The sequence below is a fragment of the Podarcis vaucheri genome (genome assembly GCF_965113315.1).
Source record: "Podarcis vaucheri genome assembly, chromosome: 3".
Taxonomy (NCBI): Eukaryota; Metazoa; Chordata; class Lepidosauria; order Squamata; family Lacertidae; genus Podarcis; species Podarcis vaucheri.
This window is the reverse complement of record NC_138761.1, coordinates 90,481,512-90,498,676: the sequence shown is the minus strand read 5'-3', so window position 1 is coordinate 90,498,676 and position 17,165 is coordinate 90,481,512. Positions and strand designations below refer to the sequence as shown.

Sequence of the window (17,165 nt, the reverse complement as noted above, 5' to 3'; positions counted from 1 at the left end):
AGCTATACTAATAATTATTTTTTCTTGGCTGAATTCACACAATATTGATTTTTGCTCTGCTCTGTGTAACCTCTCTTTTAATGTAATTCAGCTAAATATCTGGATTGGTAAGGAACCAATAAATCAGAAATGACGTAAATAAGGTCCAGAGGTACTTAACAAGATGCAGATCCAACAATCACTAGGGTAAACATTGATTTGTATTCCAATATGCTTGTGACCTCTTCTGCTCATCCTTGATGTAGTGGCAAACCTTGTTTACGCCAATACAACTCTCAGGATGTTACAGTGCGGTTTTGCTTTGCTTCCACAGCGTTCTCCAAATGCACTATACCTGTGAAACCAGGAGCACAGACACATTGATAGCCGCCAGGCTTGTTGAAGCAGCTTCCTCCATGCAAGCAAGGAATAATTTCACATTCATCCACATCCAGCTCACAGAGCGACCCATAGTAACCAGTTGGGCAGTGGCAAAGGAACCTATTATGATGCGGATGAGGAATAACTTCAGTGGAGAGCAATGAACAATATCACTTTTATACTAGATCAAGCTGCCCATTATATCTAAGTGTCATGAGTACCACATCCACATCAAAATAATCACAATGATATCCCCTCCATATTTCCCCCCAACACCACCACAGAATTCATTTCTAAAAACACTCACTCCACACCCAATATTCATAGGAGCTATAATATTTAGATAACACAGTGCTAGGCAGAGTGAGTATGGTCCTGAAAAGGAATGCATGAAGTAACTGTGCTTTTCTGTCCTGGGCTGATTGTAACAGCTCTTACTAGTATTATATGCACCATTATGTGTATAATATTGTATGCATATTATAGGAATATAGATTCTAGATGTCCTAAAGTAACAACATAAAAAAGATTTCTACAACTTTGGTATTAATTTTGTATTTTGTAGTAATACTTATTTAAATTATATTCTGTATGTAGCATAATCTTATAAGTAACACAGAGAGCTTGACTCTTATGCATATTATACATATGATATACATACTTTTCAATATAAATTTGCATCATTCACAAGCGGCTCAGAAATTCCAATGTGGGAAAAGCTCTATTGGATTGGACCTGCCCAATTCCTGGTTCTCCTTCCATTCTTACTAGCAGAGCACTTTGGAAATTTAGGGCTGCCTAGCACCAGAGATTGTACACCTCTTACTACAATCCCTTTATAAAGCCAGACTTTAAGTATGTAGTGAAAGGTGAATCTAGCTTCCTACCTATTTTTGTTCATGCAGTTCTACATCAACAGTCAAATGAAAAGCAGAACAATTTTTATTCTATTTTTAAAAAACTTGATTCACTCACAAACCTGTTTATAAGATCTATGCATGTTCCACTGTTTGCACAGGGATTCGAGGCACACTCATTAATCTCCACTTCACACAATGTCCCAGAAAAGCCATCTCTGCAGAAGCACCTGGAGAGAAGAATGACATCTAGTGAGCTACAAAGAATCTTTAACATCCAAATAAAGAAAGAGAATGAAATGGGTGTGGGGGGGGAAAGCATAATATTTGTTCATATTTCCTTGGTTGGAGCACCATTTTAGAAAATAGACAAGTTGGGAAGGTCTTGTGGCAGAGCGCTTGATTATAATGATCACAGTCATGCACTGGATAATTCAGCGGCAACAACATTATCCACAAATCACCTAAAATCACATGAGCTACAATCCATTGTCTCTGTCTGAAAGCGTTCCCAAGTCAAATCTAGCAACGTCATTCCCTTGGGCTGTTTTTCCTCACCTGTAACCGTTAACCCCATCCACACAGTGACCTTGATTCTTACACGGGCTGGAGATGCATTCATTGTTGTCAATTTCACAGTAAGCACCTTCAAATCCTGAAAGATAGATGAAACAGGTATGGATCAGTGATTTCGGCTAGTCAGTTTGAATGTCAGGATCAGTGATAACAAAGGCCCAGGTGAATGCCTTCCAAATGGAACTTGAAAACACTCGAAGCATTTTTTATCCTTCAAACCTAATGGGCAATGCTTCCCCTCGAACATCTAATAATGCTTGAGCACAGAGGCACAAATAGGCCTAAATGCAAGAAATGAGCATCTGGTTAACTCTACTGGGGAATTGAGCTGGGTTTAAAAGCTTGGAAATGCTTCATCAAAAAGAGGGATGCTATACTATCTCAAAACGCAAGGCAAATACACTGCATGACAAGTTTTAATCTATCATTTCAGTAGTGACCAAACAAAATTTCTCTTCCTCCGCTCCATAACCCATTTCCTCTTAAACATCACGAGGGACAGTGGCTTGAAATGGATGCCATAAGCTTTTAATAGATGACACATTCATCTTCAGAAGGCTTGGGCTTTATTCAAAACATTTATATATTCAGAACATTGGTATACCACCCCTCATACAATATAATTCCAGAGTAGAAGTGTTAAGTATATATAATAAATACATATCATGAAATATTAAGATACACAATAAAACCATAATATTAGCAATAATCGGGTGTATGGGGTGTTAGGGGAGGAGTAGCACCTCTTGTGGGGGGACATGTTGTGCTCCTTCTGGGGTAGCTTGCCAACCTTTGGTCCCCACACTGCACTTAGCTCTCACCTGTGGTTCCTAGAAGCTGTCAGCATGCGGCAGCAGCCACACCCCAGTAAACAGCATTGACTGACCAGCTAAACCAGGTGAGGATAGATGATGGGTTTCAAACCCTCAGTGAGTTAAGGACTTCCCTTGCATGTGAAGACAGGCTTTGGCAGATTGAGCAGACAAGACCAATATTGGGTCCAACAGTCAAGATGCTGGTTTGTGCATGTGCTGTAGAGGGAAGTGAGGGGGAAATGGGGCTTGTCAACCTGGGAAGGGAGTCCATCTAGAAGAAGGAAAAGTCTGATCTTAAACCTCCACTGCCTTGCAGGATATCTTCAGGAGAACATAAGGCTAAGGAGCAAAGTCTACACAGGGAGCAAACCCGACACAAATCTGAAGTGAAGCCCCCAAGACGGTAGTAGGATAGCACTTTGTATTCCATACTTCCAGCAACTCCTGCAGCCAAGCTGGTGCCAAACATATTGCAAGGCCAACAGGGAGGTCTTGTTGGCTGGGCAGCCCAGGCTTGCACCTTGCTGAGGTCACTTTGGTGCTGCTAACACAGCAGTTTTTCACTCCCGGAGGCACGCTCCATCATCTCTTGAGACAGATGGATGCCAACAGCTAGCAGTAATATAAGACAACAGATAAAAACATACAGTAGGCTAAGGCACCAAATAAATTACAATGTGTGGGGAGATGGAACGTTTGAACCACACACACCACTTTAGAGAGGGCATTCCACAACTACCCAGAAAGCTCTCTCCTCTGTTGCAACTTGGATAAGGGCTTCAGCCTATATACACTGTTGGGCTTTGCTGCATCCACTCTAGAGGAATGTTTTTCTTACAACTTCTGCTCTGTTTAAGTGCTGCTATGTGACAAGTCCCATCACTACGCATTACTGGAGAAGTGGGGGATCTGTTTCGATTCCTGGATCCTATGCCACTTCAGCAACATCTGCAAAGAGTACTCATAGCTTGGGTTGGGGAAATGCTTCCACTGCCGGTTTCGCTAGCCCCAGGAAACTGGGATGAGAAGGAACCACATAGGTCCCACAAGGTTCTTCTTTCTAGACATTACTGGGGGGGGGGAAAAACATGGGACCCAGCTATGCTGTAGTAGTAATCAGTCATTTGGACTTATTTGGGAGCAAGCAAAAAGAGTTTCATTAGATCTCACTTTGATTATTTAAAGGAAATGTTAAGCATGGCTTTTACAATATGTAGAAGAGTCTGGATTTGATATCCCGCTTTATCACTGCCCTAAGGAGTCTCAAAGCGGCTAACATTCTCCTTTTCCCTTCCTCCCCCACAACAAACACTCTGTGAGGTGAGTGGGGCTGAGAGATTTCAGAGAAGCGTGACTGGCCCAAGGTCACCCAGCAGCTGCATGTGGAGGAGCGGGGAATCGAACCCGGTTCACCAGATTACGAGTCCACCACTCTTAACCACTACACTACACTGGCTCTCTGTACTGAGGATGTACTGAGGATAGTGAGTTCTGTCACCTGACCATGTGATTCATCAATAATACAACACCAAGTGGAGCCCTTTTGCTGTGATATTAATTGCATTTGTGCAGTGGCTCTTGCATTTTTAAAAGAAGATCTTGCAATTTCTTTTGCCACACTAGTGATTTGATAAAGTGCCAAATAATAAATCCAGCACTTAATTAAACTTGATATCAATGTTGGATACCTCATTCATTAAGACAGCTCTAGACCAGGCAGGAGGAACTTGTGGCCTCCAGATGTTGTTGAACTACAGCTCCCATAGCTGTAGTCGGGTTCAACAACATCTGGAGGGTCAGAGGTTCCCCATCTCTGCTCTAACAACTAGTGAAGTCCTGTGATACTCATTCCATGCAATCACATTCTTGCTGCTACTCTGCCATTTTCAGAGTTGTCTGAATCAGTTCCAGCAGCATAAAAAGCTGCTGGAGATCTAATAATTTATCTTGGAAGATGCTGGTCTAACTAAAAAAAGAGCTGAGACTGGGCCAGAGAAGCTAAAACATATTGACAAAAGAGCATTCAAAGTTCAGGGTAGTGTGCTTTATTGTTACTAAGTAGCAAACAAAACATAGGGAGATAATCTCCAGTACTAAGTCAGTACTTCAGCATGAAATGACATTCCTTCAGGTTCTTTTCATCTAAAGTGGGCCTTCTAAAATCTATTTCTGAACAATATAAAACTAAGTAATGCCATTCTTATCATGGAGGCATGCAATCTCTGATACAAACACACACAGAGAAAAGCAATATATATTATCTAATAGATTTCGTTCTCCGCAACTTTGGAAAATATGGCAGATTTACTTCTTGCTATTTTATCAGCAACCCATGACACACATTCCTCTTTAGACAAAGGCACTTGTTACATTTACTGCTCCATCTCTGGGCCCCACAGAATGAAGACTTGAACACAGGCACCAGAAATCAGGATGCAGATCTCAATGGTATGTTATTTTCCTATTTACTTCAATGAGGTTTTTTTAGAAAGAAAAAGAAGAAAACAAACAAACATGAAAAGGCTTAAGGGAATGCAGCCCCACTTTCCAGTATCGTTGTACCATTGAGAGACTGGATCACACCAAGCTACCCTGAGGACCCTTACAATGAACTGTTCTCTAAGAGTGTTTCCTTTAATCCACAGCATCCAGTTCTCAGTGCTGAAAAAGACAGTGATTGTCCTACCTCAGATTCCTGGATGAAATAGAACAAGGTTGGGGAGTGCTTGCCCCTCCGGCAAGGGCTGGATTTGCTCTGGGAAAAGTGGTCAGGGGCAAGTGACCATGGTGGCTGGGCCAACTGTGGAAGGAGTGGAATGACAGCAATGAGCCAGCGAGGTGAAACAGGGTGTGGTCTGTGGGGATGCAGATGCAGCATGGGGGCACACCCCCACCTCGGCATAAGACACGCCACAGCATGTCTAGCTGCCATGCCCACTCTCTGACCTTTGCCTCCCTCGCAGAAAGCTTTGCTTAATGTTCCACCTGGCTGGAGCATGTCAAATGATGCAGACTTTCGGGTATCAGGGGAACATTTGGGGAAAACACCTGTCTGACATGTGTATTCGCTAATGCTGGAAATTTGCCTTGCTGGAAATATGTTAAGTTCAGGGTAGTTTCACTACTGTTTCCAATTGTTGACTTCTGCTAATAAAAGGAGCCTCTGCAGAGCTAGCCGGCAGCTTGCTTGGAGCTTGCTTGCTTGCTCCTGCACAGCTCACATGCACTCAACTCCTGTGCCATCCTCTGTTATTTCTACAGTGGTCTAAGGAGAGGGGTCCATAGAGAGTGCCAGGGATGGATTTGACCCATGTTCTGAAAGATCCCCATGCTGGGTTCAAGCAAATAAACTGTGAGATGACCCATGCCAGTGGCCTAGTTCACAGAATCATAGAATTACCTGTATGGGTTCAACACAACATCAAAAAAAGACCCTTAAAGCACTTCCAGACTATCACTCTTTCCAGGTGGGATTCACTGTCCTGCTGGCAAGTTTAGATTATACAACTAAAGTTGATTTGGCACTTCTGGGCAACAAACACCACTTCCTTCCAAAATCGGACTTTTTGCAATAAGGAAAGTGACAGGAAAATGCACTGGCAAATGTACAGTAACAACTGCTTGATGCAACATCATATAACCTCCTCAAAACATATCAGAATGAATGTTCAACAGTCATCAACACTCCCTGTAAACTTTGAGCAAACAAATCAAGATGAACGCTTCATAAACAGGTAATCTGGAAGCGACCTTAGATTCCTAAAGGAAAATACTACTGATTGCTTGGGTGAATACAGAAATTAGGAAGAGGCCAGCCAGCTAGAGCCAAGTTTCAGGTTAATTTAATGTGATCTAGCAAAAAGAAATGAGAACTGACTGGGCATTTTCTCTCTCTTTTCAAAAAAGTCTCTATCTGCTACTTAAAGCAGTTTAACACATTTTTAAAATGTTAGCAACATTATTACAAATTAACATCATCAACTGCAATCAATTTGCAGCTTTCAAAGTATTTGCACAAAGTAAATCTTCAAAAAGCATCATAATGTAAATGCTCGTTCATGTATTGGGCTAGAAAGAAAGTTCACTCATTTAAGTTATAAAACAGAATTATTTTTATTTTTCAGCAAGCTGTTTTGTAAATTGGCATATTAATTGGGCGCCTAACAAATATACATTTAGTGCTAATGTATTGCTATGGTAATGATATTTAGTAGCATGTGTACTAGAATAATAGGCACATTTAAATGCAACTGCTTGCTGCTGGTGGTCATGCAAATCAGTCTAGCTAGGGATACAAATTATAAATCAATAGTGCATGGAAATGATCTGATACAGCCCTGGAGAACAACACTTCTTTTTTTATTTATTTACACAAGGTGGCTTTTTCACATTTCCCAGCAAAGTCGCATATTGCTCAGAGGAAACTCTGGGATATTTTCAGTCTGGCGTTTCGGATGGTTTGACCTTGCAGCCTTTTCTGTTGAGTAAACAGGAACTGCCTACTGAATTTACACCAACCTTGTGAACCGCTGCATGTAAATATTTACCTAATCAATAGCAAACAATAAATAGCAGGTTACTGCTTGCAAAGCATTGGCAGAAGACAAAATACCACTCACGTTATCACATACTGCATTTCTCAGAGAAAAGCCCCAAACACCTCTTGAAGTACCTAGAGTTTTATTCCTGATGTTAAAACGGGATATTCCCCACCAGGAGCACTGCAAATCAATCTTGATGCATTCCTTTTACAGCATGTACAGTATTAATCAGTTGCAAAAGGACCCAAGTTGAGTTCTGCTGGATCTTGTTAGTCAGTGAGATGTATGTGGGAACCCACAAGAGATCTCCCTCGCTGGACTCTCCTGCTCGTCCTTCCCATCAACTGGTGTTCAAAGGCATACTACCTTGGATACTGGAAGTAATTCATTACCATGATGACTAGCAGCAAATGATAGCTGCCATTTTCAAATTACGAGGGCCCCTTTCCAGTTGTATGGAAGGCTATTATCACATCTATTTTACATCAGTTCTGCCTTACACAGGGCCCTCCATATGTTGTTGAACTACAATTCCCATCACCCCTATCCAGCATGCCCAATGATCAGGGATGATGGGAATTGCAGTCCAGCCACAGAGGTTGCCACATTGGGGGAAGGCTGCTTTCCAAACATCTCATAGCATTCAAATGAGGCTCCCTGGAATTCATGGCATCTGACCTGATAACCCTTAGCATTTCTAATGCTCCCTGCACATGCTCAAAGGCTCCTTCCTTTCATTTCCTTGTGCTCATGGTATTTTTTGAAGAAAAGCATCAGACAGTAGCGCCTTGGCATGCCCTATTTTGTTCTGCTCTTCTCTTTACACCTTTTCTTTTCGCCACTTGCAGCAAGTCTAGAATTTCAAAGATGTGACTGAAACTGCTTTGGCTTCCAGGCAGGGCCATTTTTTGTCTCGAGATGCTTTCACAGCAGTAGCAGCATTCCCTTCTGGTTTGCATCCAATTGCCTTCATTGCAGATGGCACAGAAGAGCTTGTCCATGTGCACAGAAGAAGGCCCAAGCTGCCACTGCCCCCACCTCCCCCTTTAAAACTGCTGCTGCTCCATTTTCTGACCCAGCATGGCACATTAAGGGGATGTTCTGTTTCACCCACCCACCCAATAGCACCATCAGCCTCCTTCTCACTCCTCACACACACCCTCTCTCTGTCCCTTTTCTTGCTGGTGGTCTTCACTTGGACTGCTGGCTTCCCTGGAGGTCACGCTCAGATCCCCTTCTGCTATGACTGAAATGCTCTACCTGGCCAGATCAGGACTCCTCAGAGGAGCTAGGGGTAGCAAGCTGCTATATTCAAAAAGGCCTTTATAATCATTACACCATGATCCCTGTGCTCCATATTACTGCCAAAGCCTGGGGAGGAGGGGACATTTGCAATGGAACCACAGAATCCTCTAGACATGTAGTCACATGCAATGAAAGCACACAGCAACCAAACCATGTTGTTCTTGTCTCTCAGGTTGGCACATGGGTAGGCGAACTAAGGCCCGGGGGCCATATCTGGCCCAATCGCCTTCTGAATCTGGCCTGCGGATGGTCTGGGAATCAGTGTGTTTTTACATGAGTAGGATGTGTCCTTTTATTTAAAATGCATCTCTGGGTTATTTGTGGGCAATAGAAATTTGTTCACCCCCCCCCAAATATAGTCCAGCCCTCCACAAAGTCTGAGGGACAGTGGACCGGCCCCCTGCTGAAAAGCTTTGCTGATCCCTGGGTTAGCAGCTTCCCCTTTGCCAGTCTGAAGCCTCTGACCGGTCCCCACTATTATCCTGATTGATCACTGACTATTTTGGATGCCGGATGAAGGTTCAGAATAGAATGCAGCTCATTTGGCACCGGCGGCCTAATGTACACACCACTGAGTGTTGGTAGGACTGGGAAATGTCTTGCGCCAAACTTTATGCTCACACTGTTTAAAACAGTAATTCAGAAGGCTGCAAAATCGACAGCATTCCACAGTGTGACTTGCATGCAACTGTTTTGATAAGTAGTGCCATTTACCTTTTTGACAGATGCACAATGGTTTCCCATTAACTTGTGCCAAACAAGTAGAGTTGTTGATACAAGGGTTGTAGGGGGCATCACATGGGTTGTAGCGATACTGGCAAGTCCTTCCAATATAAAATGGAGGGCAAACACATAGAAATTGCCCATAGACAGTGGACTCGTGGCAGGTGGCTCCATTCAGGCATGGTTCAGAATCGCATTCATTTATATCTTCACTGCATTGCTGCCCTGTCCAGCCTGCTGCACACAAACAACTAAAGGGGAAAGAGAGAGGATAATGAAAAGAGGTGAAAGCAATCCTTTTAAACAACAAAAAACATAAACACTTGCAACAGTCTCCTATATCTGCCCCATTGCTTTGATCTGTGTTTTCAGTACTGATTTACAGTTTCCCCAGGGTCTTTTTCCTCAACAAGTAAAAAATAAACCCTGCTACATAGAACAAAGGAATTCATATCTGAGAAAGAGAAGGAGAAAGTGCTTAAAAGTAAAGGGAACAATGTGACATATAAATAAAATAGCTGCCCCATCATCATGCTCAGTGTTAACTGACTCCCACATGCAGAACATGGTTCCACACAAATATATAAGTATGTAAAATGTGCATAGTTTGCTTTCCCATCATTTAGGACCCCACAATGACTCACAGTTGCAAATGCAATTTGGAACAGTAGAAAAATACCAATAATCAGTCAAATAAAACAAGAAATTAATTATAGCAGCAGAGTCTTAAAGAAAATAAATAGGCAGTAGCTAAGAGTACCAGTATATGAATATTTTCTGCCATTAAAGGCCATTAGGCTTAGCATGTCAGATGAAATATAGTAATGATGGTGCAAGGCAAATATGCTTGGGGAGAAAGTTCCATCATAGGCCATATCTCCACAACGGTATCATACTACTTTAAACGAATCCTTGGAAGTTTGCTAAGAGTTTGCTAAAAGTTATTAGGAGAGTTCTATTCCCCTCACATAGCTACAATTCTCTGAGTTGATTAACAGTCAATCCATCTCAGACAATTCTGGGAAATGTAGCCTCCTGATTTTTTTATTTTGAAAGAAAGAAAGAAAAGTATTTGTGTAGTTTTATCAATTCTGCGAGAAGCTATCTAGGAAGCCAACGTACCGTATTTTTCGCCCCATAGGACGCACCGCCCCATAGGACGCACCTAGTTTTTTGGGGGGTGGGGAAATAAAGGAAAAAAATTATTTCCCCCCCAGGCACGGGGCTGGCGCGGGGGAAGCCCGAGCCCGAGCTTCCCCCGACCCCAGCCCCCAGAACAGCCTGCTATCCGCAAGCCTAGGGAGCCGCGCCTGTCTCCCCAGGCTTGCGGAGTGCAGGCAGCACGCCCCAGGCTTCGGAGTGCAGGCAGCTCTGCGCAACCCTCCAGAGCCCGGCGCAGGGCTTTGTGAAGCCTGGAGAGCAAGAGGAGTCGGTGCGCACCGACCCCTCTCGCTTTCCAGGCTTCAGCGAAAGCCTGTATTCGCCCCATAGGACGCACACACATTTCCCCTTCATTTTTGAAGGGGAAAAAGTGTGTCCTATAGGGCGAAAAATACGGTACATTTCTTGCACATCCTCATGGTGCTGAGATTAGATTTTAAAGGTGGTATGAGAGAAAGGTGGGATTTGAACACAGATTTTACCAAGTTCAGCTATTTTTCCACTTGGGCCTAATTCAGGGAAGATGCAAGTTGTTTTCAGGCACTCACACAGTAAGCAGAAAACTTGCACCAATTGAGCCTGCCCTGCTGTTCTCTGCCAGCCACGCATAGGGACAAACAACTGTAAAGGGGAATCCAATGTGCACAGGCTCTGTCTGCAATGGGAACCCTGATTGTGCAGGGTTCCCAATTATAAGGCGAGTCTATTTGTTGTTGTTGTTTAGTTGTTTAGTCATGTCCGACTCTTCGTGACCCCATGGACCAGAGCACGCCAGGCACTCCTGTCTTCTACTGCCTCCTGCAGTTTGCTCAGACTCATGTTTGTAGCTTCGAGAACACTGTCCAACCATCTTGTCCTTGGTTGTCCCCTTCTCCTTGTGCCCTCCTTCTTTCCCAACATCAGGGTCTTTTCCAGGGAGTCTTCTCTTCTCATGAGGTGGCCAAAGTATTGGAGCCTCAGCTTCATGATCTGTCCTTCCAGTGAGCACTCAGGGCTGATTTCCTTAAGAATGGATAGGTTTGATCTTCTTGCAGTCCATGGGACTCTCAAGAGTCTCCTCCAGCACCATAATTCAAAAGCATCAATTCTTCGGCGATCAGCCTTCTTTATGGTCCAGCTCTCACTTCCATACATCACTACTGGGAAAACCATAGCTTTTACTATACGGACCTTTGTTGGCAAGGTGATGTCTCTGGTTTTAAAGATGCTGTCTAGGTTTGTCATTGCTTTCCTCCCAAGAAGCAGGAGTCTTTTAATTTCGTGACTGCTGTCACCATCTGCAGTGATCATGGAGCCCAAGAAAGTAATATCTCTCACTGCCTCCATTTCTTCCCCTTCTATTTGCCAGGAGGTGATGGGACCTGTGGCCATGATCTTCGTTTTTTTGATGTTGAGCTTCAGACCATATTTTGCGCTCTCCTCTTTCACCCTCATTAAAAGGTTCTTTAATTCCTCTTCACTTTCTGCCATCAAGGTTGTGTCATCTGCATATCTGAGGTTGTTGATATTTCTTCCGGCCCGGCAATCTTAATTCCGGCTTCGGATTCATCCAGCCCAGCCTTTCGCATGATGAATTCTGCATATAAGTTAAATAAGCAGGGAGACAATATATAGCCTTGTCGTACTCCTTTCCCTATTTTGAACCAGTCAGTTGTTCCATATCCAGTTCTAACTGTAGCTTCTTGTCCCACATAGAGATTTCTCAGGAGACAGATGAGGTGATCAGGCACTCCCATTTCTTTAAGAACTTGCCATAGTTTGCTGTGGTCGACACAGTCAAAGGCTTTTGCACAGTCAATGAAGCAGAAGTAGATGTCTTTCTGGAACTCTCTAGCTTTCTCCATAGTCTATTTGTACACAGAGGCTTTTCTGTACAGACGTTTACCCCAAATCTTGGAAGATAGGAAGGTGACAGGACTGCCAGAGTAAGTGTTGGGAAAGATGGGACCAAATGGTATGGCCCTCAATCTGAGTGTGTGACACCCCCCAAAAAACCCCCATCCCTTCTATTGTTTGCATTTTCTCTCATTGTTAGATGTATCCAACTAAGAACTGACCAGCTGGGTGGGATTCACCTAACAAGCTCCATCAGCGGAAGCCCTATGCAAGGACTTCCACTTGCACAATCGGGCTTTACCCCACACTCCCCTCCCCAAGCCCCCCACAATTGGTTCTGGTGGGAGTCAGGAGAATGACAGCACAAGGAGGGGGACGGTTCTGTCTGCTAAGCTGAAATGCTTGCGGATACAGAGCATTCATCATAGTGCAACATTGACTGCTACCCACTGAAATGAATGAACCTAAGTTACGGCTCGTCTACACTCACACTTGTCCAAGCGGTTTTCTTTTTGCCCTGACACTTTCCTTGGCAAAATCCGCTATTTAGCGCTGAATCAGATCCAACAACAATCTGCGGGAAACCTGTTTGACGTTTGCTCCAATTCAGCGGTAATGATCAGGTTTCCCTGGAGGAAAGCAGAGGGGAAAGTGGAAGTCTAGTTGAGTCCTTAGTCACGTCCATTCATTTCAATGGGCTGGCTGTGAGCGGACCTAGCATCCCCTGTGGGTTGTACCCAATGCTGTGCCAGAAGAAGTCTGCTAGTGCAACGGGACTTCAGTTTCCTCTTCTGCCCCCCACATGCCCCTCAGAGTCTGCTCTAGATGGTTCCCCCCCATAGCTGATTTGGCTGGTGCCCGACGGGCCATAAGGAACAGGAGAGGAAAATGAAACTGCATTGCACAAATGGAAGTCCCTTGCGCCAGCAGAGCTGCAGCACTGGATATGGCCCTGAAATGTTCCCCAGCCCCTTCAATCTCTCTTTCACTCTCAAACACACCTACCCCTGCATGTGAGCGTCTAGAGCAGAGTATACGTAGCCTGGCTTCTGAACTATAACAGTTTCCCTAAGATCTATGAAAGGCAACATTGATGAGACTGCATGCCCTAATTCAATTGACACAAATGTGCCGTGTACTGATCACCTTTATTACTCTAAGTGTCCTGATGACAGCCACAGCACGTTAGAAAGCTGCCACATGCGTTGACATTTCCAGCACATTTTGAACGGAAACTTGACACATCAGAAACTCCTACATATTAGAAGGCTGCTGTTTCTCCACATTTGAGCACTGGGAGAGAAACGGAGGAATGTGGAGGGCTGAGTTACAGTACAGAATATCTACATTTTCAGCATGGAATGAGGGGACTTGCTTTTCCAAGCCTGCCCTTCTCTAAGATGCCTTGCAGTTAATGATGCAGATGAGGATAATGAGATGCACCTGTGTTTCCCCTCCAAATAACCCTCACGGCCCTGCTTATAATGGCACTTCCCTACTTGGCTTCTTTTAATTTTAATCAACACTAACTATCTGGAAGCATTTGTTGCCGGTGTGGTGTGCCAAAATAAAATAAACATATTGATGTATGCCTTTTGGGAGGAAAGGACCTTTTTCTTTGTACTGTGCTTCCCTCAACTAAAAATGTCATGTGTGTCACCCATATTGGAAGAAGTAAACAGCCTTTTTCTTCTCCCTATCTCAATGCTGTTGGAGTTATACGCTGCCCTTTTGTCCCACAGCCAATGTGAAGCGTCACAAATTATGCCACAAAGTGAAGCATGAGACAGGCCTGAGACCTAGGGTGCACCCTGCAGGGTTTTTAAAAAGCTGTTGTTACTGCTTTTCAACTCCTAGGTGCCTGTGCATGTGAGCAGAACAGTCCAAATGTGTTCATCAATTTAAGTAGTTGGCAAGGACTATTTCTCCATAAATGCCACCATCAACATGTGGGGGTAGGATGCCCCCAAATAAACACAAATCATAAGCGGCAGTGGATGGTGTGGTGGGGCTGCACCCTTTACCTGATCTCCTTCTGGCTCCAGTGAGCGGGGGTCACTCTGGTGGTGCACCCCCCCAGCACCCCCGCCCTGGGCACCAACAAGAAACACTCCACTGCTTTTTCTATCTGTAACATAATGAAGAATCCTATCTTCAGCTGCAATCTGAATGCACGACTTGAAAACGTGGATACAAAACAGCATTTAGACTGGGTAGAAGACAGAACAGAAAGACCCCAAGGGATTGTTTGATCACCCTTAGATCGAGGGAAGAAAGAGACAAAATATTAAGACTACACTACGGAAGGGCCTTGCAAATTGAAAACTCATCTATACAGATTTTTAAAGATATTCCTAAACACATCTTGGAGCTGAGAACTTTCTACAAGGACTTGGTCTATTTGCTGAAGAAGAACACCATCCCTTTTAGGTGGGAGTTCCCACAAGGGTTGTCTTTTGACTATAAGGGAAAGAAGGTGAAAATAAAGACCATACAAGACAAAGAAAGATTCCTGGAAAGAAACCAAGAGGACTTACAGAAGGGAACGGTGAACCCAATTGCAGAACAAAAGAGAGCAATAGACATCCTTAATTTATCGTATGGACTTGACTCAGCCCCATCAGAGGAGGAGCAAAAACTTGGAGCGGTCGGAGGAGTAACAAAAAAATAACAAAATGGCCCTGCAATTCCTCAGTTGGAATTGTAATGGGCTGAACATGCCTTTGAGGAGACGTCAAGTATTTCATATTTTGAAAAGAGAACAATTGGATTTGATTTGCTTACAAGAAACCCATATAACCAGAACACACAGGAAACTACTTATAAATAAAAGATTAGGACAAGAATTCATCTCATCGGATAAAGTCAAGAAAAGAGGAGTTGTGATCTACGTGAAGGAGAAATGGGCCCCAAAAATGATGTTTAAAGACGAACAAGGAAGATACCTCGCAGTGGAAATACAAGTACAAGGAGAAAAATACTTAATAGTTGGAATTTATGCACCAAATGAGGGCAAAGCGGAATTTTTCAAGAAACTCCATGAAACTTTGACGGACTATCTGGATTACAATATGATAATCATGGGAGACATGAATGGTGTAGTCTCCACAAATATGGACAAGGCACAAAGACTGACAATCTCCAATGAAGGGAGACTTCCGAAGACTTTTTTTGAGATGACGGAAAATATGGATCTAATAGACATATGGAGAACAAGGAACCCCCTGGAGAGAGAGGGAACCTTCTTCTCCCAAGCAATGATGACCTGGACCAGAATTGATCAAATTTGGATCACTAGTGGGATGGCTCCAAAGATCAAGAAAATAGAAATCTGCCCAAAAACTTGCTCCGACCATAATGCCTTGAAGATGGAAATGAAAATTACAACAACTGGTCAATTCAGATTGAGGATGAATGACACCCTGTTTCGAGATAAAGGCCCAAAAAGGCCCAACATGAAGGCCCAAAAAACTTTAAAGGACTACTTTGAAATAAACCTAAAGGCCGATGTGGAAAAAAGAGTGATCTGGGACGCAAGTAAAGCGGTGATGCGAGGATTTTTGATTCAACAAAACTCAATTAAAAAGAGAAAGCAGAGTGAGAAGAAGGAAAAGATTTTGGAAAAGATAAAAGAAGGAGAGAAAAAACTAAGATCAAAACCGAAGTCTCAGGAGATCTTGAGAGAGATTAAGTTATATCAAACACAATATATGGAATTGATGAACCAAGAGATTGAATGGAAGATAAAACAAATGAAACAAAAGACATTTGAATCGGCGGATAAATGCGGCAAACTTCTGGCATGGCAATTGAAGAAAAGACAGAAATTAAATACAGTTACAAACCTAGAAGTGGATGGAAAGAACATATCTAAACCTAACGAGATCAGAAACTGCTTTTTGAGTTATTTTAAAAAACTTTACTCTCAAGGACCACAAAATCAAGAGGATATAGACAAATTCCTTAATAAATATGGATTACAAAAGATCTCTCATCAAAGCAAGGTGGATCTAAACCAGAGAATAACAGAACAAGAGATAGAGGGTGCCATTCAAGACATGCAACTGGGCAAATCTCCAGGGCCAGATGGATTGACTTCCAGATATTACAAATCTCTGAAGGAGTGGCTGGTTTATCCGTTAAAGGAAGTCTGTAATGAGATCTTAGAGGGGAAAAGGGCACCAGAATCGTGGAAAGAAGCGTATATTTCACTCATACCAAAGACAGAAACTGAAAAGACTCAACTCAAGAACTACCGCCCAATATCATTACTTAATGTGGATTACAAAATTTTTGCAGACATTTTGGCAAAAAGGTTTAAAAGAGTGTTGATGGAGAAGATTCATAAGGACCAAGCAGGCTTTCTCCCAAAAAGACACCTATCAGACAATGTAAGGAATATAATAGACATTTTGGAATTGCTAGAGGTGAAAATTAACACTAAAGCAGTGCTGATTTTTGTGGATGCGGAGAAAGCCTTTGACAACATTTCTTGGAGTTTTATGAAAAAGAATCTTCACGGGATGGGGGTAGGCCAAGGATTTGAGAATGGTCTGGGTGCGATATACTCTGAACAAAAAGCTAAGTTAATTGTAAATAATGTGGTAACTGAGGAACTCAGGATAGAAAAAGGAACACGACAGGGATGCCCTATTTCCCCACTGCTTTTTATTTCAGTTCTGGAGGTGTTGCTGAACATGATTAGAAATGACCAGCAGGTTAAAGGTGTACAGGTCGGAGATAAACACTATAAGTTAAGGGCATTTGCAGATGACTTAGTATTGACCTTACAAGAGCCTGACACTAGCACGAAAAGGGTGTTGGAGATAATCCAGCAATTTGGCCAGGTAGCTGGATTTAAATTGAACAAACAAAAAACTAAAGTCTTAGAAAAAAACTTAACAGCCATGGAGAAGGAGAAATTTCAAGAAGAGACAGGACTGACATTGGTTAAGAAGGTGAAATATCTAGGGGTTTATTTGACATCAAAA

At 43.0% G+C, this 17,165-nt stretch overlaps 1 protein-coding gene across 7 annotated transcripts in view; it reads right to left on the bottom strand.

Annotated features, from left to right (window-relative positions):
* The window catches only part of EYS (eyes shut homolog), a 511,791-nt gene that overhangs the window by 395,465 nt on the left and 99,161 nt on the right, over positions 1–17,165 (bottom strand). For all 7 annotated transcript variants that reach the window (XM_082218133.1, XM_082218135.1, XM_082218137.1 and 4 more), the window contains 4 exons: positions 9,169–9,428; positions 1,776–1,872; positions 1,340–1,447; positions 335–480 (listed from right to left, as the gene is read on the bottom strand). In XM_082218133.1, the coding sequence (XP_082074259.1) occupies positions 335–480; positions 1,340–1,447; positions 1,776–1,872; positions 9,169–9,428 (611 nt within the window). The remainder of the gene's footprint in view (positions 1–334; positions 481–1,339; positions 1,448–1,775; positions 1,873–9,168; positions 9,429–17,165) is intronic.